The sequence below is a fragment of the Pecten maximus genome, chromosome 12 (assembly GCF_902652985.1).
Source record: "Pecten maximus chromosome 12, xPecMax1.1, whole genome shotgun sequence".
NCBI classification, from domain to species: Eukaryota; Metazoa; Mollusca; class Bivalvia; order Pectinida; family Pectinidae; genus Pecten; species Pecten maximus.
The window spans coordinates 15693113-15718578 of record NC_047026.1 but is presented as its reverse complement, the minus strand read 5'-3'; the positions used below and the strand labels follow the sequence as shown (position 1 = coordinate 15718578).

Sequence of the window (25466 nt, the reverse complement as noted above, 5' to 3'; positions counted from 1 at the left end):
AAAAGAAAAAAAATCAACAACATCTTTCTTAAGATTCTTTTAAAATTGTAGCAATAAACACTGAGTGGATAGTTTGATTATCTGTGTGTCTCGAGCTCCTTCGATTCAGTTCCATTAAACCCCAGTTTTCTGTTTATGTATATTAGACTGCCAAATCCCTAAATGCTGTTTTAGAATCACAGAAACCATTATTACATATATCTGAAACACTAAAAAACCCTTTGATTTCTACTTTGTTATACTTTTGCACACAAACCTTAATAATAATATCAGACACATGTTCAATATCTTGTGTTCACACAGATCATCAAAATTGGGACTTGCAAAATTCGAACACAATTTAGGAAAGATTGGTTGCTGCAGCTGAATTCAAAGTGAAGAACTTAATACGCTACAAAATAGTTAGTATAATTACATTAAAAATACAACACACTTAGATTAATCTGTCTGGGATAATAACATTACATACTATTAAAACATTATGCAAATTCATCAGATAACTAGGTCAGACGAAGTCATACTGGTATAACATTAATCTCCTGCAAGATCTTGACCAAGCCATATACCCAACAGTCGGGTTTGACAGATGGCTTGCCAGCTGGTTCAACCTGATAATGGACAGCATGAGCAGTAGTAGGACTTCATCCTACCTATCTTAGAGAGGCTGATCATCAATCAGCTTTAAGAATATTTATTCTGAAGCAGATAGTCTTATAATGTAATGTTGAATGTAAAAATGCAATGGCCTACCAATAAAATTCCGCCAATTGTTTGCTACATTGCTTAATAATGCTGTCTGATGTACTTTTACTCACTAATGAAATGGCAAGTTTAATCTCCCCGTGTACGCTTAGGGTCCAAGGTATTTTAACACATTTCCGGAGTTATTATATTACATATAAACCAAATTGAGTTGGCACAGTCATAACTCAGACAACAGTGCTCTTAGCACACAATTAATTTTTTTATCCCATCATCGTCTGTGTTCCAGTGAATGTTTCATCACCTGTGTATGTTGAATTGGTCCTATTTATTTTGTAAATAAAATGACTTTCTACATATATGTGATATATCGAAAAAGATTATTTAACATTCTTTTCACACAAAGCGTTATAACAATGGATAATTTAAGTGAAACACGTCACTAACCCCCATAAAAATACACATCCCCCCCGTTTTTTTGACGTTCGCAGCCTCTGAATCAAACTTCAAAGAACGATCTTGGAGCAGACGAAAATATGAGGCTGGATGAGGGAATACAGCGTTAATTCAGAAATTTTAAATAAATATACATACCATTCACATTATGAAACGTTGATAATTGCAGTAAAATCCCCAGAACAAGAAACATCGACCATGTAAACAGACTATCCATCCTTTATGTGACTCACATCTTTCTCTCACTTCCTAATGAAATAAGACAGGTCAGCAACAACCCCAAGTCGACGCGTACCCGTCAAACCGGAAGTGAAGTGAGATAGCGGATGTATATGGTATAATAAATAAAACGAACGGAGCAGCGGCGGGTGAAATAAAAACGGATATTCGGTAATTTGGTATCTATTAAATAATTTAAATTGTTTTTTAGAAAAACTGAAATATCAAGTTATTCAAAATGTCGATTGTCTCAAATTCCTGACATATCAAATTATTGAAAATCCATAAATGACATGTTATATAGAAAATAAACACTTTAGCATCTGATGAACTCATGTACTAATGGCATACTCGTATAGTTATCTGTAATTCATTGACTAATTTTATATAAATTAAGGTGAGTATAGATGTTTCATGCACAAACAACCTTTATAAAGATTTGATAATGCTGTCAGCATATCTAAATCTGACGGGGCGATCTCTCGTTTGGAGTGAACTACGAGCGACTTGCACAGTGACCTCTGAAGTTGGTTACACTATATTTTGAGAAATAACAAAAAGATGTGGAACATGCATGTAAATTGGCTCTATGGGAGATAACTCCCAGAAATGTTGCCAATGTGATTCGGTTTCTTCTTGTATGTCCCTGCTTCTGGTTATTATCAATAAAAAAAAACCCAACAATATTAGCCCTATCCTTACTATGGTAAGAGTAGGTACTTACCAGAAGCAGACGACAGTGATACGAGGAACCGTTAGCCTAACTAACTTATATTGTAGGGAGACTTTTAATAAGCTGTACAACTTGTGCCCAATCCTCTTGCTAAGAAAAGACAATAAAATATGTTGAAATAACAAAACAAACAAAAACAAAAACAAAACAAAAACAAACAAAAAACCACTCAATCAACACCCTCGATATCTAGAGACGGTATTTTCCCGGACCTAGAGTGGTAAGGTCTCGTCCACTGAAAGGCCGAAAGACGCTAAACCCGTTATTTAATGACGATAACAATCCTTGGCCGTTAACGTTACAACAAGTTTGTCTGCATAAACAAATAAGCCTCAAGCTTTTTTAAAGGAATTGAGTTACAATAAAAATAAAAACGAAAAAGAAAACAAAATTATACGCAATTATTCCGGTGAAATTTATGGTGATGATGAGCACTTCGTTCCAAGTAAATAAATGCATTTTTCTTGCATGTTTTATACCGGTAATATTGCATTCTAAATCCTATGGTCATGAAATACGGTAAATGGGGCAACAAAATGGCTGTCTTCTATGGTAGTCTTCGTTTGACCAAGTTCTCCACACATTTTGACTTTACAACGAACCTGTCAAAATAAAAGTTCTTTGAAGTTGTATGATAAAGAGTATCTTAAATTTATTTTCATTTCATGTGGATTTTATTAAACTCGTCTCAAACTTTTATTTTTTTCCTGCGATCATCTAAAAGGAAAACGTATTTGTATTATATTGACCTTTTTATGAAACTATATTCTTTTAATATGTATATATATATTTTTAATTTTTAGCCTTGGTGAACAAAAATGACAACGGAAGAAGTTTCTAAAAATAGGCTCGGTGATGATTTACGTCCTTAGTTAACATGAGCGTTATGTCGTTTTATATACATGTATTTAACAATATTCCATTTAAAAAATGTTCAGTGATTCATCCCGTTCGGTCCATGTGTAGAGGCGGGGTATCTACCAATGTAGGTCTCTAACATAAAGGGGTCAGGAGGTTTGGTGTGTTTTATTCAATGTCACATGACATTTAAATCTGGTATTTATTTACATCAATTTCGCTCAGAGATGCCTGTATGAATTATATATTTTTAATTGGCACTATAAAACTATGTTCAAAGAATGAAGGTTTATTTCCAGATTTAATGTGAAGGCTTGGGGAAGAGGCTACAGCTAGCATGTGTTCATGGTTGAATGGGTTCTTTAATCCCTCATTAGGAATCAATGTGTTTTGAAAATTATCTAGAATAAATTTTAACAAAAACGGTGTTTGGTAGATTATATATGTTTTAATTTGTTATTTTGTCCGGAAGATGTGATCACCGCTATTGTTTCTATTTTATTATCTGATCAGATTTGGTCACGTGACCAATGTGTTTTGGAAACATGGCGGCGATGTATACAGTTACCTGTAATAATTTAGTCCAGCAGGTGTCCCTAATCTGACCGAAAGATGACTAATTTTTGACATAGAAGGTAAACAATGCTCAAGCCAAGAAACAAAATGCCCTGTTGACATTTATTCGAATGTTTTATTTGTCAGATTTATGTGAATGCGCAGTAAACTTGGGGGCGAAAGGAGCAAAACATGAATATGATTATGAAGAATATTATCTTATCACCAAGACAGCAGGAATGTGTTTCTGGATTTCCCACAAACTCAGCATAATCTTTTAAAATGGAAGCATTCCAAGTGTAATGCAAACATGCTTGTTGTTATGCAACTTGTTATATGCACTATTTCCGAGTATTTCGCAAAGGATAATATCCATTTTCATACGTTTGTCAAACTAACGACGTGTGTATTAGGGAAGACCTGATTTCTTGTGTTAACAATGTAGTCTAGCTCATTAGGTAACGTTTCACGAATCATTTCTTCTGGATTTTTTAAAAAAATATTTAAGTTATATGTTGTTAGTTGTTCTTAATACAAATTTAAAAGATACAAACCAAATGTTTCTTGTTAACTTTTTTGAAAAAAAATACTAGACTAGTCTATAGCTATAGTTAGGCAATGGTGCATATTTAAATACATTGTATATAAAAATGTGTCTCATGCATGGACTTGAAGGAGAGTGATACTCAACTTGAGGGATAATAAGATTAAATACTGAGACTTTACTCAGTCCAATGGGATTTTACCACATTTTGTGACCTTGATAGAGAAGTACTGTTAATAGTTGAATAACAGCTTCTTTTTAAATATTTTATGTGGTATGTAACAAGTCATTTGAGATATTTATTTATCTTTTCAGAAGTAAATAAAAGGGATGGATGCCCGTGATATGGCAGCCTATCTTGGCTATGAGCAGGCAAATGTGGCCACTTCTGAGTATGTGTCTGGTAACATTGAGACCCCCAGCACAGACAACAGTGCAGAGGTGGCAGACAATGAAGCCAGGGACCTGGAGGAAACTCAAACCTCAAAGAGACCTTACAGATCTTACTTTACTCAACAGTCAACTCCATCCAACATTATTGAGACAACCTTTGAGGTGCCAGATGCAGAAGAAACTTTGAAATTACTACGCAAGCCATTTCAAATAAAGAATCCTGGATACCATGTTTGCAAACGTAGTCCGGATCACAATAGCATAAGTTTTATGCACTGTAGGCATGTGCTTGGCCTGGGAAAGCAGTATGAAGCTTTACGGAAAGTCATGGAAGAGAGGGCACGCCTGGAATTCCTCCGAGATTGTATGTTCAGGATAAAGTCAGTTTCTGCTTTTGTACAGGACCTAGAAACCTTGGTACAGAATGAGTATCGGACATTTTATGCCATTACTCATCAGTGTGTTAATGAATCTCCCATGACAAAGTTGTACTGTTTAAATGCTCTCTGTGAGGACCTACGGACACACATCGGCCACTGGAACAGTATCAAACAGCGCATACACACCAGTAAATGGTTGCAGCCAATGATTGGTAGACTCTATATCGATGTTGAGCATGTTCGTAAATCTTTGTTTACATTGTACAACAGTGCTATATATTGGATGGAGAAACTCATCATGATTGGCTTTCAAGTTTTCTCACATAGCAACCTCGCTGGTTTATCTCAAGAAGTTCTGTGGAATATCACTCGTGGTCTTGAGGACTTCAACAACATTCTTAACAGCCTTCCAAAAGCAAGATATAAGCCTTGTGTCATTATTGACAGCCTTCAGTCCGATTGGTGCTACAGAAGTTCGAAGTCGGATCCTAGTTTAACAAACTTTCCTGGTTTTCTGGCAAACAGTGCTAAAGCTATACCTTTTTCAAAGATCTTGAATATCATAGCCAGCGAAAGATCAAAATATGCTGCAATGGCTACTCACAGATTCTTCACATGCAATGAAGAATTCTTGAAGATTCTTAATTCTGGAAAAATACCTGCCTATGTTTGGAATGATGAGGTCCATAGCCAAAATCACAGTATTGCACATGGTCAAGATACATCAGACTATCACACGGCCAGTGGCAGTCTTACTAGCATCAGTGGTGCAGTGTTAAGAGTGGGACCCATCAGAGCTCCTGATCTCAGTCAAAAGCCAGCTCCTCTCACAGACTTTGCCTCTCAAGAGCAGCACTTTGCAAACACATTTCTATTTATTGTTTGCAGCTCGACCCATCTCCTCAGGAAAAGCGAAAGCCATTCAAAATCAAAACATAAGAGCAGCCGATCTCAAAATGTCAGTAAAAGTGTCAGTCTTCAGAAGCCTCCAGTTGGTCAGGAAACCCCAGTTCTCTCTCGTTCTGACTCTAAACGAAAGACTGTCTCATGGGGTGACTCGGATGACGGGTCCATCCGAACACAGCTGGTTAATCGCTACATGGACACCTTATGGAAGTGCTTTGGGAAAGCTCTTGAGCAGAGGTTTCACGAACCTGCCTGGTGTTCAAGAAAAAGGCCAGAGATTGGGGGACTAGGAAGTGTGGTCTTTTGCAATGCAACTCTCATCGCTGTCATCAGAAACATGATTGAACATGTTTGCTTGAAAGGTAGAGTAGCAGCTTAAAATTGGATCTATCATAAGATTTTTTTCCTAACCTCTGTGATGTAATTTTGAACTTAATTTGACATCTCATGAATGCATACGTGTATAATGTATATATATATCAGCTCTTCTCAAATTTGTCTTCTTTCCCTTTATGATTATATTATTTCACATGATATTGTGACAAGCCTCATGATTGCCATGATATGGTATATTTTCTATTGTTCAGACGCATACTTGCCAACTTTCCCGATTTAGTCGGGAATTTCCCGATTCCAGACTCCCTGCCCGGTCTCCTGATCGTATAGATAAAACATAGTGTATTCTCCCGATTTTGGAGAATATGTCTTGATAACCCCGTATGGAGCCCCTATTCATCTTGTTAGTTTCACTTAGGCCTATGACAGGTAACGCTTGCTGGCTAGTGAAAGACATATGTGTGGGGCATTGGTCAGTTAACTGACCTGCTCACAGACCGTAACGAAATTCTGACACTTCACTGACTGCAAGGGTGACAATACCCCGATAAATAAACAATTAATTAAAATCAATTAAGCTGAGGACGCGTGGTGATGGTTTTGTAGCAGGTCAGTCATAGTTGATTAAACGCTTGTAAATGGCTTCGTATACTGCCTTTGATGTCAAGCGCATAAATGACCTCTACTTGACAGTATATCTCGGACAGAAAAAGTGAAAACAACCATGGCAATGATATCAACGGAGTATCAAATTTGACAGATTACTTATTGAAATGTTAACTACATTTAAACATTGGCTGATCTTTAGATAATTAGCACAAGGAAATAAATTCACAATAACGACCATATAGACCGAAGGCCTGGTTGCCGATAGGTAACGTCGTTTCAATCACCGTATCATCAGCATACTTGGTGTCAATTAGCAGAGACTTATTTTGGTAGAAACTTTCCCAATTCACATTTTGAAAAACAAAAACATGTTCACAAATACTCACTTTCTTAAACTAAATACTGTCATGTTAAAAACTTAGAATTAAAGTATCAGTTGTAAGCCTATAGTGAGTACAACTGCTAGTACAGCACCTTCTTTTTTTTTTTTTTTTTGTATTATTGTCTTTGTTGTAATCCAAAGGAAACATTTGAAATTTCATTCAGATATTATAATTATATTGTACTCGAGATATTTATCGTGACATTTTAGATATTTTCTTTTGAAGTTTACTGCCGGAGAGAAAGCTTGATAGAAAGGGATATCATTGTGATTATTTACATTTAATTGACTGACATCTATCTTACGTACAACATAATTTTCCTAACATATCTAAGTAAATACTTTTATTTAGAGTGAACAGTGAGTTAAATAATTTCCAGAAATAATTAAAAATGATGTAATTTTGCAGCTATTTTTTTGTAACATGTTGCTTATATAATTATCTTTCCAAACTTGAATAAAAAAAAATCATTGGCCAAGCTTGAAATAAGTTTTTTTCCCCTTTTTTTCAGTGAGGGAAGGAAGCTTAAGTGATCATGCAAGGAATTTATTTTCCAATAGCAAATTATCTCCCCTTAGTTTTTGTTTGCTTAATGGCATTGTGTCGCGCGTGAAATGTGTTTTCCGGTCAAAAATGTCGCTCACACACTTTCTCCCCCATGAGAATTTAAAAAAGTTGGCAAGTATGCAGACGGTAAAAAATATTTTAAAATGTGGAAAGGAATTTTTCTGTGTGGATTGTAGCCTAGGCCTGTGTATTATACATATTTACATTCACAAAATCCTCTCTAATGACTACTTCAGATATGTTCCCTGTGACATCTGTCTCGCCAATGCTGGGCCTGGCCCGCAAGTTCCACACTATGTCTGCTATGGCATCCTGGGATACCAGTAAGTAAATTACATGTGACATACATAAGACTTTTTCTTGACTTAAACAAGGCCTGTACAGTGTCATAAAAGGAAAAAGGGGAAAAAAAAAATGAAATTGTGTCTTTAATGTGAAAATGTGGGAAAATTGTCTTCTGGAATTGATTATGTGAAAACTAAAATACAACTACTGCAATATGTTACAATTTTCCTCTTGTACTTTAACTAGACATGTGTGAGGTGCTAGGGTCACGTCTGAATGACAAATGTTACCCCTGTCCCTTGGCGGGAGGCGACTACAGCACACGGACGGGCATGCTGCTGCGCGACACCTACCAACCACTCTTCAGCATACTACAGGAGGACCTCAAGGACCTGTCAGAAACTGGCAAAGGTAAATATTACTCTATGTACAGTTACTTGTCGGAAACTGGCAAAGGTAAGTATTACTCTATGTACAGATATACTTGTCAGAAACTGGCAAAGGTAAATATTACTCTATGTGCAAGTGTCTGCTTCAATGTTACCACATAAATGATCTAAACGTATATGTGTGATTATTCTAGGGTTCTTATGTATTTGATAAATTTTTTAAGCTTTTGCTTAATAAAAATTGTTTAAAAATTTTTTCTTTACGTCAGAAATCTAAGTGTTCTGTGTCAGTCATTTTCTGTTTGTTTGTATATCAGCAGAGTTTGATTTTGATTTAATTATGTGTAATTTTTTCTTGAGGTTGGGATGTTGAAGTATGTAATGTTTGGTTACTCTCTGTTTTAAGTCATGGTAATTTTTCTTCATGCTTCTTTCATAAACTACAAATGAAATGGAAACACTAATGATTTATATCGTCTGGTCTTTTTTTGTTCCAGACTCGACAGTTCTGGTCCCCAAGCAGGACTTGGACCTGTACCACACAACCAGCATTGTATGTCGCCTGTTGACAAACTGTCAGGTGGCCCACAACTGGTGTGTTCACAAGTCGCAGGCTTTCTTGTCGTCTTGGGCTGTCGGTAACTTCCTTCTCGTCACACAGACAGACCTCAAGGTATGGTCTTCAACTCGCTATTGATTCTTTGTGTAGTTTTAGCAACATAGTTCATGTTTTCAGAAACTTATTTTGTGTGAGTCCAATACAAAAGTTTAAAGTAAATTCACCAAGAAAAAAAAAATCATTTAATTACAGTGACAAAATATGAGCAGAAAATTCTGGTGTTCTGTTGTGTAGTTTTAGCAACATAGTTCATGTTTTCAGAAACTTATTTTGTGTGAGTCCAATACAAAAGTTTAAAGTAAATTCACCAAGAAAAAAAAAAATCATTTAATTACAGTGACAAAATATGAGCAGAAAATTCTGGTGTTCTGGACACAATCTAGTTGTTTCGTTTAAAAAAAAAAAAATCACCATTATATCAACGATCTTCATTTGCAGCTTTTGGCTGATGAGACTAAAAAAGCCCTATATCAATCAAGGATCTTCAGTGGAAAGTCCATCAGTAAACCATCTCAAGCAGAGCAACAGATGATCATTTACCTAGGGGAGATAACCCAACAGATGTCTTCAGCTGATTCACAACTACAGGTGAAAATGAGATGGGGAATTATACAGACCATTATGACCTTTTCTTCTACTTTAAAATCTTTAATGTTTAATAATGGCCCACACTGTCTCTACTGTGTCTGTTAATGCAACCAGGAGCATCTTTCATGCAGAAATTGACTATTTGGTATTTTGTAAGTTTGGTATGCAGAAATTTGAGCAATATAAATCTTTGATATACCATATATTAAAAATAATCTTGATTTGTTATAAAGAATGATAATGGCAATTAAGGTCATTAAGATATTAACCCTGTTTGACCACAGCCATCTGATCACTCCACAATGTCATCACTGTTGGTTTCCACACTGTTCACTTTTATAATCTCAAATATTTACATTGGCAGACTCTTTCTGGATCCTCCATGAAAGTTTTCTGTGAAAACTGTGAGAAAATGGCAGATGAGTACTTCAAGGAATCCATGCCTGTTGGGAAAGCATGGAAGAAGAAAACTGCACCAGGTTTATATACTTTTATCAATATCATTAAAGTATTACCATATTCATATGACATAGAATTGCCTCACCACATCAATTTAACCTGTATGTTGAACTTTCTCTGGCTATATCACAGATGGATAATTGATTCTTCTTATTATTCTTGTTACTGGACATGTATATAAGATGCACAGGTTGTTGTCAAGTTCAGGTATTTTTTTGATGATAATGATGGATTATTAAGATTAATGATAATTTCGTTTCATCTAGCATCAAGTCCTTTTGAAAATGTGATAGACTCTCATGGAAAAATATGTTATGTTTCAGAGCTTCCAACAGAACACAGTTTGTACATAGAACATGCTTTAGAGGCCATTTTGGAGCCCGTAGTGGAGGGAGTGAGTAAACTAAGACAGACAGCCCAGCTAAGTGCTATCTCCATGGCAACTACCTCATTGTGTGAATCATGGAAAAACTTCATCCTCAAAGAGAAAATCAAATTTAGGTGAGTTTTTAAACGAACATTAATGTTCAGTTATTGCCATCAAGAACTGGACTGAGAAATATGACCATATTTGGTAGCCACATTCACCAATACGCCATCTACTGTCTGTTTCAATGAAATATGGCTGCCCCCATTGCCTTACGCTTCAAATAATTTACTTGCAAAAACATCTTCGTTTTATGTAGTAGTTTTACCGAAAATGTTGAAATGTATTCAGTAGATGTTTTCAAGATGCATACGATTTGAGAAATGCATAACGCTAGCGAAATGTGAAGACTAAATGAACCTGAACTTTGCGAATAACTCCAGGTCAATATATTTATGTAAACAAATATTGTGCAAGCGCATTCGTCTCCGGATGTTTAGAAAGTTTTGCTCTTCCGTGTTCATTCCAAAATAGCATAGGTCTGCAAATATGTCCGCGATTTACTTAAATTTGTAATATATATATTCTAGAATGTTACATCATTATCAACTAGATGAGTATTTCTATAATTTAGAGAAAGAAATATATCAATAGGTTACAAGATTTCAGTTACAATTCTAAAAGTCAAGCAAATGAGTTAATATTTACCTAAATAATTTTTCAATATACAACACATGTTCAGATGACTATTTGTGCCATGCTGTTACAAGATTTCAGTTACAATTCTAAAAATCAAGCAAATGAGTTAATATTTACCTAAATAATTTTTCAATATACAACATATGTTCAGATGACTATTTGTGCCATGCTGTTACAAGATTTCAGTTACAATTCTAAAAGTCAAGCAAATGAGTTAATATTTACCTAAATAATTTTTCAATATACAACACATGTTCAGATGACTATTTGTGCCATGCTGTTACAAGATTTCAGTTATAATTCTAAAATTGAATTAGTATGTAAATATATGTTATACTGTCAATATCCACAAAGCGAGTGTAGTCTACTGTACTCAAAGTCCTGCCAGTAGATAGCGGTACATATACTTACTGCTTACATCTAGTGCTTACTTGTGTGAACTATAAATCAATAACAAAATGGTTAATATATTTCTATATATGACTTCACAAATTATGAGGTGTTGAAGATCTGAATGAAGTGAATAAACGATGTATTACATTATTTTTATGAAATATTCAAGTCATAGATCATTCTCTTAAAAATATTGATTTCAAGTCCATTTTGGTAATTTTACTATGACGGCAATCAGGCCTAGAATGGCGAATAAACCCTTAATATTTTACATATGATTAATTTTGACATTGGAGAACATATAATTGTGTCCATTCTCTAAGCACTGGAAGAATGTACAGAAAAGAGCTTCATAAATATATTCTCAAAATTACTAATTACCCCGGTAAATATAACATTTTACATAAACCTCCCATGACTGATGGTGAACTTAAACTTGCAAATCTCCTGTGTCATTCCAATTTTGACATGTGTAAATATATACACGTACTGTATATATATAGTTATAGATATGGAATGCTTCACAATTTGCATACAGTTATGGAATCTTATAACACCCCCAAAAATGTTCTCTCCACATAAATGATGTGATTTGTGCAATTACATTGCTGAATTGTGTGGTTCAGTATGATTGGATGATCAACATTGGAAAAGGACAATAAATAGGGAATGTGTCGTCCCATCGAATGGATTGTAATCTTTGTGATCAGGTTTGAAGTTGAAAATGAAGCTTGAAGTTTTCTTTTCCTGTTTGCTGAATTATTCGATGAAGATAGTCTTTATCTGGTTGTTATTCTTTATCACATTGTTTACAATACTGTAATTATACCAGAAGTTTATCTTCTCATATACAGATTTATTAACATCAAATGATTCCTGAACAAAAGGAGTCAGGTGTTTTTGTTTTGAAGTACCATAAATGCTTGCATGAGTACAGTTTCAATAGGATACATTCTTAATTCGGGCCTTGATTAGCAGCTCTGGTTTTGGTTTTCAGTAATTCTTTATGTGTGTTTCATCATATTAAGTTGAAATGCAACTATGTATGCTAAACTAACGATGGAACTAGCCTAAATTTAGTGCATATTAGAAGTTGGCATCAATAAGGTCACAGAGTCCTGGCTGTATTATAACTGATGATGCCTTCCCGAAAGAAAGAAGACATATTTTATTTTCATCGATCCAAGATAGATCAACAAACTTCCAATTTCAATTAGGACCTTACAGAAACATGCATGTGTACAATCAAATCAGAACAGCTGCAAACATTTCAAATTATTTGCAATTAATTCCTAAACCGATATCAGTAAATTTATCAACTTAAAACTTTGAAGATTACTGATTTTGCATTAAACAATAATGTTCGTTTACAGTACTTCCAGTACTTTGATTTTGTTAACAGTTTTGCTTCCTGTAATCATTTTAGTATACAGTATCAAAAGTGTGAACGAAGGGGACTTAACTCATTTGTTTTAGTAAAATATATTGATGAACTACTATTTGCTGGGATAAAAAATGAGGTATATAATACGAGTAAATGTAAGTTAATGTTTGATAAGATTCATTTAAATTCAACTGACATGTACACAGTATACAGAATTTATAGTTATAATAATTATATTGGTTTCTGTGTAATCACTAAAACATGACATAATTTTGTTTTCAGCTACATCGGTGCCTACCAGCTCGGAAATGATCTCAATTTCATCAAGAGATGGCTGAGTGAATACATCTCCAACTCAGATGTGCGTCAAAGCATCCTGGATCTGACTATTTTTCGATACCTGAATGGTGCAGTTATGGTGCTCAAGAAACAGCCTTTCCGCAAGGGAAGTGGAAGGCTCTTCCGTGAACCCTGCTCTTCCGAGGACCTCAGTATGTAGATTGAATCACTTCTCACATAGTTTTATCACTGCAGTAAAGTCTATGTTTTCTTTCATGATTGATTTATTGTTTCTATTCCTGTGAGTAAATTAAGACCAAACATCTTTCCTGTTCTGTTGGGCTGATGATATGAATTTTATCACTTTATTGCCTATACAACCCACATGTTAACTGTCACAGTAAGGAATTAATGAATTCTGTAGGAGGCCCCGGGGACCAACACAAACTTTGTCGCAAAGTAGGAAGTGGGCTAATTGCGGAACATTTATTACCATTTTTACAGAACTGCAATTAAACTTGATGGTCGTATTACCAGTCATGTCCTAATAACTGGATAACTACAGTTATGTATAAATATGTATGTACATTTATATTAAATAGTGTAAATTTCTTATACATTTTTCGGATTTGAAATAACATTGATACTTTCCAATTCACAGGTTGCGGTGACATGGAAGTAGCTCCCCGGGACAACAAGAACTCTGATCGCTCTCCAGATGGTGACGTTGATATTGATAATCCCCCAGACGAGTCTGACATCCGCTATGTTCAAAACATTGACGATTGGCTGGCGTTGAGAGTCCAAGGGGGAGCCAAGACTTGGCGCTTCTCCCTGTGTCTCAATACTCCAGCTACCAACCAATGAGAATTGCTTTTATGGTTTCTAACTTCAAAACAATCAAATGAAGACGATTGTTATTTTGAGGGTAAACAAAATGAAATCCGAAAATTTTAACTGATTTGAAAAATGATGTTGGAGATGAGGAATATAACTACAGGCAAAGGGATTGTTGTTTTAGTACATGTACCTGGCTTTTTTTCATTGAAAGAGGAATACATTATACGTGTCATTTTTTCGTAGGCAAAATGATTAATATATGTAGGTATAGTTAAACTTGTATATATATATTTTTTATAATTAACCAAGATAAAAACTTCATATCAAAACTAATATTAGTCAACCTCAAGATTTATATAAACACCTTCATGTTCTTGATATACATGTTAGTAATACAAAATACATTTTGTAGATGACATGCTAACCTCACCATTTAGTGAAATCTGTAGAATTTGCAATTAAGCAAAAATTGAGTATTATTTCAATTTAAAAAAAAATATTATTTTAATTGATTTTTAAAATTGAAAAACACATTAAGAAGCCACCATATGTAAATGCTTGGGCCAGAATTATCATTATAAAATATAGCTTTTATGTAATATTTATTGAAATGTTTGATTGTCAAGTATACTCTAAAGAAAAGAATTTGTAGAATATACACATATAGCTGTATTATTTATATTTTAAATATTTATTAACTGTGATATTCAAAATTTAAGAATTAATGTGGATTTTTTTCTAAAAAAGACACTTTTCAAAGTAAATGTTAAAATATTTATTACATGTACTGCCGAAAAGCTATGTTCAAAAGCTGGTCTAATTAACAAGAAGTAGCAAGTTTTAAGCAAGTAACTAGTACAGTATATGCTTCATCTGTGGTGTATATTGCAGTTGAAAGGTGTTTGAGAAATCAAGGGATAAATTTATGCTGTACATAATGCAGCTTATAATACAAATATCCTGGATATCTCGGCAGAGTCCATTTATGTTAAATATCTTGGACATCACTTCAGCAATATTAAAAATCATAAAATGGCCGACCAGTAGCCTGTTATTTCAGAGTATGATATTAGATATTTAACAGTTACCTGAAAAGGGGAGGTACAAATTTGAGCTCCACCTAAATGTCTAGATAGGAGTGTCTGAACATATGATTCCCACAAGGAATGTTCCATAACTGATTAGAATGATCAATAATACTTAGGAAAATACCTGACTCTTTATAACATGTGTAGTATTAGATATAGAAGACTGATATCTAGATAGAAAACCTTTGGTGCACCACTGAACCAAAAAATGTTAGATAACCAATAGTTTTTAAATTGTTCTTTGAAACAATTTCTTCCCCAATTCCTTATTGTTAGAATTAGTGACAACGAAGACTAATGAATTATAAAGTTAACGTTTTTAATAGTTGTGTAGTAATGGTAGTTATAGGACAAAATCTTTATTATTAGAGATTGCCGATACATAATGTTTTTAAACAAATAATACCAAAATACCAGAATTTAGAGTATCTGAACAACCATACTAAGTAAATATGCCAATATCTTTTTATAAATTGATCTACTTTATTTTTCATTTTCACTATAGCTTTTAAGCGATTTTGGTCAAATTATTGTTTTTCTCGTTGTTAAAACATAGTCTGCATAAATGAAGGAAATAACCATAGCAAGTTAGCCAAATTCAGCACATCATGCAGGTGGAACCCAATATGTACCCAAACAGAGCAGGATCAGAAAGGAATTTTGAATAGTAGGCGAAAAAATGATAAGTACTGAAATTTGTTTTTGTCCCTTTTTTTTCAAATTTGGGAATAGGGCTTGATTACACAATTTTATATAAAAAATCAATTGATATGCTTCCATGACAAATTTGTCAATATTGTGATTTTTTAATTGAAGGAATGTTTAACCTAGATGCTTTTGCTATATTCATTCAAGTCATTTTTCAATTTTGTCTCATTCATTTTTATAGCTTCTCAATTTCTTCCCTTTCCTCAAATGGCATGTTGAATATATTTTGTTTTTAATTTTGAATGTATATTTAGAGGACTCCATAGTGCTGCCATATCTGTAAATACAGGGTTGTGCAATGTTTGTTTTTTCCTAAAGGATACCAGCATTTTCAGTTTTGTTTACAGTTGTATTATTTGATACAGGGATTAGGTTATTTTCTACCTCTTATATTACTTTGTCTGACAGTCGTTTTGCTTTCTAAGACATTAATTTTGAGGGAACTACCGCATCTATAGCTTGTGTCATCCACCCTGTTAGGAGTCCTTTTGTAAGAGATTGTGATATTTATTTTGTGACATTGGAACATTCCTTTGCAGTTTTGTGTAATCCGTCCTTTGTTTTTATTTCATACGTTTGTTTACTGTCAGAAACATTTCATAATTAGTTAGGTAGTTGTGTAGTGAGAAATAAAATGAATCTCTGCTGTAGATTTAGTTACGTACCCGGGGGGTATGTATGCCAGTAGTCGTATGTTAGACCTGTTATAATGATTAATTTCACTTTCTCAGACAAATCTTTGAAAAAACCTCCTTTGTTTAAAGATCTGTTTCCAGATGTGAGCATGAATAGCTTTATTGTATAACCGGTTGAAATAAAACTTGTGTAATGCCTTTCAACACTTCTGATCGATTTGAAGACAATTACACTATAAAAAGTTTTATGTATCAAACATCATTTCCTTCAGGGATCTTATACAAATTAAACTGTATTGAGAGTAAAAATGTACTGTAATACAATGCACTTCATGATAGGGATTTAAGATATCTGAAACAAGAATTCCGAAAGATCAAAAATTTTACCCACAGTGGCCTTTCTTAAAATGGCCATGGGTCAGTTCCTCAATCAAGGAATGTGTTTTAGGTACCTTAATGGGTCACCTACCTGACCATGTCAGGTTTACTAAAGGAACTCCTAGTTTTAAATTTAAAAACTCTGCAACTTACAATGCTGGCCAAGTGATTATTTGATAGTTAAGCTGTTAATTCAATATTGTGTAAAATAGTTTATAATATGTGTTTTGAAAAATTGTGCTAACACCTCATTCTTTTAATCTGCTTAGAAAAGTAATTATTCTTTCCAATAATTTGAAAATTCATTCCAGAACTTTTGTATTATTTTTTAACCTTCATACCTTTTTGATTACATAGACATTTTTTCTGGAAAATTAATCATCTTTTTTACAAAATTTGTATCGGGTATCAACGTCTTCACATTTTATACTTCGTGATAACCGTGAGATTAGAGGATGTACCTGTATACACATGTTAAAATTCAGGTTAATTTTAGTATATCTTTATTCTGAAGATGATAAGTGTCTTATCGACATGAAAACCCCGTTCATTTTCATGTTAAAGCCAAAAGAAATGAAAAAGGATTTTTCTTCAGAAAGAACATGGTACATAGCTAAATGTATAAAACACATTTTTCTGTTAAGTCCTTGGATGTTGTCTTTTCGTAAAATTTTACACACACTGTCTCAGAGAAGGCAACATAATCTTCCTATTTGTTTGTTAAAATAAATTATAAAGTGCCATCAGTGTTATAAAATGTTGTTAATTATGAATATATTAGTGGCAGTTTGTTCTGAACATTAAGAAAACTTAATTTTTTTAAACATATGTGTACCATGTAGTGTGTATTTAAATAACTTTCCTACTTGTGAAGGTTGTATTAAAGATAAGCTGTGTATTTAAATAACTTTCCTACTTGTGAAGGTTGTATTAAAGATAAGCTGTGTATTTAAATAACTTTCCTACTTGTGAAGGATGTATTACAGATAAGCTACTGGTCACATCACTGCATCAATTCAATATACCAGACGGTAAACACATCTCTTGAAATACTCTCAAACAGACAATATTATCATGTACTTTTATTATTCACTTAATGCCAAATCAGAAATGGTCCCAGTACACTTTAGAGTTGTCCCGGTTAGGTTGTGTCGATCATGATCTGAAGTTACGCGTCGTCTTGTAAACAAACATGTCCTGTCAATTTTCTAGTCATACTCACCTATTGTGATATCAAATATTTGTATATATATAGAATAATCTGCTTATTCGATAATTTTTGGACATAAATTGTCAGGGCATTGATGCCCTAGTTACATAATTATTAAAAACTCTCTTTTTGTAGCCCACTGACAAAAATTAACTTAAGAAAAACACACAATATGTAGCAAGATTTACATGTGTCCCTCAACCCATTTGTTGGAATTTGACTAATCTAATAATAATTTTCCCCAAAAAAATGCTTCCTTTGAATGATATAATATATGTGAAACTGTACATAGGTAAATTGATGTAATGTGTGCTATATGCACCTCGAGCTTTTGGTTTTTGAAATGGAACTGGGAGATTCTTACATGCCAAGTAGGGGAGAAACTTTGCCTAGTGATCTGAACATTTTTGTAAAGTTTTATATTTGTCAGGGTAAAATTTAGCTCTTCCTATTGTCAATAGTCGGTCACCTGAAATGTTTTGTATGAAAGCATGTATTGGTTGTTCAAGTGTATTTTATGTGTATTTGTTGATTGTGTAAAGGATGATGAGTTTTTTAACCTGAGAGCATATTGTTGATTGTTATTGCATGGTATTTGGTTTCTTATCCCGACATAGTGACACATGGTATGTTACATTTATATGACATTTTCCATAAAGTTCCATTTCGTGTAAATATTTTAATAAGAAATATCAATTTGGGCATCATATTTCATTGTAAATTGAAAATCTTTGAGATTCACACATGACTCTTGCCTAATTCTGAAAGAGTAGTTATTACTAACAGTTTAAAGGGAGAGAATACAAATCAATGCTTAAAGTTAAAGTATACGTAGTTAGTTATTATTTATTAAAGTAAATGTTATTTGTTGTTTTAAGTTTATGTTTGTTTCTTATCCTTTGTTTTGTTTGCTTTTAAAACTATTCTTCAATAGTTAATGTTGTACAAGTAGTCAAACTTTGTTACCTTGAAGTCAGTGGGGTTATGAAAAAACTTCGAGATATCTAAAGTATTCGAGGTAACTGGGTATATGTAGAATTTTTACTCTCAGATTTGAGTTTTTACTTCGATTTAAGCAGAATCTTTTGGGTGTCAGAGTTCAATATACCAAAGATTGACTGCAATTTTAGCTAGTAGGAACACATACCCTTAACAGTTTAGTTATAATATTTTTAACTTTTTCTGACAACTGATTTTTAAATTTGTCAGCTGTTAATTCTAAAATATACCTAATCCTTTAATTTATCCTTGCTAGAAACTGTGTCAGGATTTTACATTTGACAATTGTTAAGTGATAGAACATGACTAAGAAAAGTATACCACTAACTAGTTCATACTTAATAGCTTGTATACAAATTATTACATACGTCATAGGCACTTTGTTGCTGCTGAATCAAAGCATGCTCTCCATTTTGTACCGAAATCAAACTGTCAGCATGATCCGTATTAGTTCATCAAGCTACTAAATGTCTATTGCATGATTGATTCAATACTACTATGTATAAGCATTTTAATATTGACACCTATATAACTCAAATTCAAACTGTATTTGTGATTAAGTTTTTTCCAAAACAACACCTTTAGGTGGGCTAGTTTGTTGTGAACTTTAACTGGAATGAAAATGAACTAATTTATTTTGAGCTTTTTAATACTGGTTAGGAAATATTATTTAAATATGTTTATCTGTAATTATGATAAAACATTTAATAGTAATCTTTTTCTACATCCTCGGGCCCCATGTGAAAATCACGCTTATTGCTCTCAGCGTCTGGCGGAATCTGATATCTTCGGAGATGTAGCCTAAGTATCCAGTGGTAAATGAGTGATGATGCCCTTTCTTGTATCTTCATAGAATTCAAAAATATAACAAGACATTATATTTACCAGGTGTTTTATGTAGATATCTAGGTGTAATCAGAAAGAATATTATACGATATCATATTTCAAGTTCAGTTAGTTTTAACATCAAGATTATTGTGTTTATTTACATGGACTTTCAAGTATTGGAAGATATATGTGTATCAAATTTTAATACAATGTATATATAAGGACATTTACTAGTTATTTATTCCCAATCATACAAGATACTGGTATTTAAATATACCTGTACATGTAATATGTACAAATTGAAATTATTTATAAATAATGCATATTGTAACACATCAACACAGTATCAAATCTAATATGATTGATAAACCTTTCATAAGTCATTAACAGTTTTGATGCAGGATTGAGACTCAAATGTCAAATTATCCAAAGTTTAATTCTATTTAAATATGATATTAACATTATAATCGCAGTAGCAACTTTCAAATTATTTACAATTAATTATTATTATATCAAAATTAAGATATATTTTTATTTAAGATATTTAATTAAATGATTAAATGAGATTTTTGATCAAATGATTTATAAAGCCTTTGCTGTGATATTGGCCCCATTAATTTGATAATTAAATGTAGAGAAGAAAATGAATACCTTATGATATTAATACCCAGAGTGATATTGAAATAATGTTATTATCTCCCCTGAGTGATATTGAAATAATGTTATTATCTCCCTTGGTTTAAAGGACCTTGTATCTTGGTGCACAGTCTGTTGTCTACACATCTGACTTCTGACATGTACAGAAAGCTTAGTTCCCCTTCAGGGCTCAGAAAGAATGAACAGAAAACCTGATAAATTTCCATAAAGCTTCTATATATGTTGGATATATTTTGGCTGTTGCATTACAGCTCAAATCTGATCACTGAGGACTTGTATGGTGCCATACTTTAATTTTATTTTGTTCACATGCAGGATTTGAGAAGGACATGGGCCATAGGAGCATACAAATTCTTGATGGCCAATAAAAATTTGAATGTCTTGCACATGTAAATGAGAAAATGGCCCATAAGAATTTTTACTAGTGGTATATGACCCATACCTAGATTCTGCCTTGCCATCACCTGCAGATTATGTAACAAAATTTATTTTAAAATAATCTTAAGTCAAAATAAAGCATGTGATTTTCTATAATGGTCTTTTGATTATGGATCTGAAATATCACAAGGTGAGCGATTCAGTCCCAGGGCATCTTGTTAAACTATAAATCATTAATGTAGAATGTATTAGTCTTTAAAATGCATGCTTTATGAAATGTGTTTTTTTGTGAGGCATAGACCACCTGTATTAAGAATATATTAAATCATTTTATTTATGCATGTATGCTGTTAATGAATTATATACATGATTAAGACTAAAATTGAAGGTCCACTATATTATTTTAAATACATATTGATATTGGTGAAATATATTGATCTATCAGAATGTAATTGACTATTGAAACTGCCCAATGTAAAAACATTAAATTTAGAAAGAAAAAAAGGGAGAGAAAATCTCTTTTACAAAATGTCACTAAACTGTTTTATGCATCCATTGTGTCCCATTGGTTAGTCACAATGCTCTCCGCAGTGTTGTGATATTAGCCCCTGGAGTATCGAGGATGTCATTTGTGAGATGTATTCACTGAAAGTTTATTTATATCCACAAAGTCATATTTTTTTTTTCTTTCAAATATACAATTGATAGGAGTAAAGAAATATATATATTTATGGTGCAGATTTCCCCCCTATGTAACCAATGAAGGGTTACAAGTGATCTTGATTCGAAATCAAACTTAGAAATGTTGAAAGTTGTTTTTGAACATTTTTTTATGACAAACGTGAAAATTTTTATGACAAACATATATAGAGCATTCATTTTGTATAGTTGTGTTTTCAGTTACACACCTAACAATAATGGATGTATATTTGGAAGGTATCATTGAAAATGAAAACATTTTTAGTTGTGGACTGAACAGTTTTGCAATATGCTGATGTGTTTAAAGTGAAATTTAAAAAGCTGTAACACCACAACATTTATTATTAAATGCAAATGTAAAAATGATGGTATAGAGAATATTCATCATAGCTTTTTGGGGGGGAAATGCTTACCACTTTTGAGAAGTACATTGTATTGAGAAAGTTTGCCTAAGAATTACATATAGAATTGTGTCTTATTGACAGGATAGTGCCCTTATGTCAAATCGTTTATGTGGTATGTGCTCAATGCAACCAACCTTTGTGCCTATAGACTACTTGATAGTTAGGTCTGCCACCAATACACCTTTAGATAATAGCTCAACACGCACAATCACTGGGCTGTTAATATAGTGCCGCAGTTACCTCATGTTGTATAGGATAGCATTGATGTTCAACCTGCCTTAGTGTAACCAGATGTAGCTAATATTTAGGTTTTGTTCAGTAAATATCCTGGTAGTGCTGTCTGTAATTACAAGATGTCCCCAATTGTCTTTGGTAGTGATGTCTGTATTTACAAGATGTCCCCAATTGTCTTTGGTAGTGATGTCTGTATTTACAAGATGTCCCCAATTGTCTTTGGTAGTGCTGTCGTAATTACAAGATGTCCCCCAATTGTCTTTGGTAGTGCTTTCTGTAATTACAAGATGTCCCCCAATTGTCTTTGGTAGTGCTTTCTGTAATTACAAGATGTCCCCAATGTCTTTGGTAGTGCTGTCTGTAATTACAAGATGTCCCCCAATTGTCTTTGGTAGTGCTTTCTGTAATTACAAGATGTCCCCCAATTGTCTTTGGTAGTGCTTTCTGTAATTACAAGATGTCCCCAATGTATTTGGTAGTGCTGTCTGTATTTACAAGATGTCCCCAACTGCAATATACTGGTATCGTATTTCTTCCTCAATAGCTTATTGTTAAGTTATATCTTTGTTCAGTAATTTTGTTGTAAACAACTGTTGAAACTCATAAGAAAGTAGTGCTACAATAAAGTCTGTATTAATAACTTGTGTTTATAATTATCAAATTTTGTTTTCATGTTGAAAGTATTGAAGTGCACCTCTTCATCATATGAAGTGTTATCTTGTTGGAATGAATTTAACTTTACCCTTGTGTTACATCAACTAATTGTGAAAATTGTTATTGGTAAATGCTGTACTTTGCCCAAAGTTGTGAAAATTGTTTTATGAACTGTTTTTTGTTTCCAAGCCTTTGGGTACAAGTGTTATAAAATGTCATTTTTGCCACATTTTTATACTCGCTGTATACACAAGACAAAAGAATTTGATAATGCCATGAAATTGTTTTGATAAAATTTTAAAATTATTTAAAGAAACTTCCATCTTCTATTAGAAATGGAATTAATCAAAGTATTGAAGATAGTGAGGGTCATTCTGGAAGTCAATACATTGTGAAGAGGATGATGAAGGAGAGGCAAAAATCCTTTTCCTCTTATGTCCATTTCTAGAATAATCTTAATCATATTAACTTCATAGTGCTGTCAGTATTTTTTCTTCATGTGTAAATTGCTATTTTCCTAATGGACATATTCGACATTTATCATTTTCCTAAATGTCAATCATATTAAAATTATACTTGAAATTTTATTTCTACGATACATTCCAATACATTAATGTACTGGCATCTTTAGAGGATCAGAATTACAAGTATAAATTTAATTACATCAGGTCTTTTTTTACTGTAGTTACTTATTTCTACAGAAATCAGTCTGATGAAACTTGTGTTGAAGAATTAAGTACACAGGGAATACTACTGTAAAGTTGTTAGATTTATAATATATAAATGTCATAGGCTAACAGTAAAAGGATCCATTCACAGAATTAATGCAGTATGAAAATACGTTTTTGTTTGTTGGCAAGATATTGTTTAAGAAAATTTTTTTATGGAAATCAGACAAATTTTGGCTGTACTACATAGCTAGTATCTTTAGTCCCTTGTTATTAAATCCAGTTTCATGGTATTGGGTTTCTGTAAAAGTTAGCTGTGTGCTTAAGTTTTGCAACAGATTTTAAAGTGACATGTGCCATAGACAAATTTACTACTACTCTGTAAAGTACAAGAAAGTTTGATTTTCTATAAATTTACATGTACTTTGTTTATATATTGAGAAACTTTCACCATTTTTGCCCAATAATATGATGGTGTGTTTAACCAGGTAGGGAGGTAGTGAAAGTTTCACTAGTGTAAACAGCTTGTGTGCAAATTATTAGTAAATATTTCTTTGTGGGTGAATGTTTCCAGTTATTAAATATGATAATAACACTGTTAAAACATAAAAACAGGGCATTAAAAGAAAATGTTTATCCAGCAGGTAATTTTCCTCCAATCTACATTTGTAATGGCACAGGTAACTTTAAATTTTGCAAATGTCAAAAGTAACGATGTTTGTAATAACAGTAAAAGATCAAAAAGATGTTTTTTGTTGTCCATAATGAGCATCTCTCCCGAGTATTGTCCCTCGGATATTTTTGAGCTGTGACATATTTTTCCATGACCTTGTATCCTATGAAGATATTAATAAAGTTATGAATTAATATACTTGTTGAATTGATGATGGTGGGCTGTTGAAATCCATCCATCCCTTCGTAAACAATTCTTGTTATCACTATTTCTCAGAAAGTACTGAAAGGATCTTTCTCAAATTTCATATGTAGGTTCCCTTTGATCTCTTGTTGTGCATATTACATTTTTGGACTGATCGGAAAACAACATGGCCAACAGGCGGCCATCTTGGATTTTGACAATTGAAGCTTGTTACTGCTAGTTCTCAAACTTCATATGTAGGTTCCCCTTGATCCTTAGTTATGCATATTCCTGTATAGGACCAACCTGACAACAACATGGCCAATAGGCAACCATCTTGAATTTTGACAATCGAAACTGCATTGTTAGAACAATTTCTTGAAATACTAAATGGCCATTAGGGGTCTTTCTCAAATTTGAAGTTACCCTTGGTCTCCAGTTCTACATGCAAGTCTGACTGAAAGACTAATTAATAGATGACAAAAAGGTATGGCCATCTTGGATTTTGACAATTGCAGGATGCTCCTGTTATTTCCTAATGCATCCAAGCATTCAAATGAGTACGATGAAGCCTCTTTATGATCATGATTGTCAATGTCTGGTTCAGGACAGTTTGAGGATATATCGAACAAGGGTCTTTTAGATCAGATTTCATTTTTTGGTTATTCAGGTAGCAAAACTTGTTTCATGGCTTTAATATCAGTCAAAACTTCCTGAGGTGTTGGAAACAACCCCATGAACTGTTTCTCTTCAGCTCATTAGATTAGTTCCTACATCGAAGGGAAATAGTTCTGACTGTTGACTAACAAGTATGCTGGGTATTGATAAGCAATACATGTCCCCTACGTGCCCCTACTAAAAAGATAACTTGACCTTGACCCAAAAACCCTGAAACTCAAACTTGATCAGAACTACTCATACTGAAGTTACATACCAACTTTCACGAACATACTGTGAAGCATGGCTGAGAAAAGTGCAGAAAAATGAGTAGATGGACAGACAGATGGGGAGGACACCTCTAGCCCCCCAGGTATCGCCGGTAGGGGACTCATAAGGCATGAAGCAATTAACATTATGTTGCCTTCTGGATTCCGAGGAAACTAAAGTGCCAATGGACTACTGTATGG

The 25466-nt window shown here is 33.3% G+C and overlaps 2 protein-coding genes across 4 annotated transcripts in view; one reads left to right on the top strand and one right to left on the bottom strand.

Moving 5' to 3' along the window:
* LOC117339882 (disintegrin and metalloproteinase domain-containing protein 12-like) overlaps nucleotides 1-1432 on the bottom strand; it is a 69718-nt gene extending 68286 nt beyond the window's left edge. The window contains 1 exon segment of the mRNA XM_033901594.1: nucleotides 1297-1432. Coding sequence (XP_033757485.1) covers nucleotides 1297-1375 — 79 coding nt within the window. The 5' untranslated portion in view covers nucleotides 1376-1432.
* Nucleotides 1433-3506: 2074 nt separating this feature from the next.
* On the top strand, nucleotides 3507-24350 carry LOC117339156. Of its 3 annotated transcripts, none has more exons than XR_004535098.1 (11): nucleotides 3507-3603; nucleotides 4383-6108; nucleotides 7878-7964; nucleotides 8173-8337; nucleotides 8813-8988; nucleotides 9373-9522; nucleotides 9887-10001; nucleotides 10305-10482; nucleotides 13107-13315; nucleotides 13765-17626; nucleotides 17677-24350. XR_004535098.1 is itself a non-coding variant. In XM_033900580.1 (10 exons), the coding sequence occupies exons 2-10, from the start codon at nucleotides 4398-4400 to the stop codon at nucleotides 13968-13970; spliced, it is 2997 nt and encodes a 998-aa protein (XP_033756471.1). In that variant the 5' UTR covers nucleotides 3507-3603; nucleotides 4383-4397; the 3' UTR covers nucleotides 13971-24350. The 3 variants fall into 3 exon arrangements, 1 of the variants encoding a protein (XP_033756471.1); XR_004535097.1 differs by having other exon boundaries at nucleotides 13765-17676; nucleotides 17727-24350; XM_033900580.1 differs by having other exon boundaries at nucleotides 13765-24350.
* The last annotated feature ends 1116 nt before the right edge of the window (nucleotides 24351-25466 follow it).

Coding starts and splice junctions, on each gene's coding strand:
- LOC117339156 (XM_033900580.1), top strand. CDS start 4,398: ATGGATGCCCGTGATATGGCAGCCTATCTTGGCTATGAGCAGGCAAAT. Junction 10,483..13,106: donor AAAGAGAAAATCAAATTTAG/GTGAGTTTTTAA, acceptor TTTTGTTTTCAG/CTACATCGGTGCCTACCAGC. Junction 13,316..13,764: donor CTGCTCTTCCGAGGACCTCA/GTATGTAGATTG, acceptor TCCAATTCACAG/GTTGCGGTGACATGGAAGTA.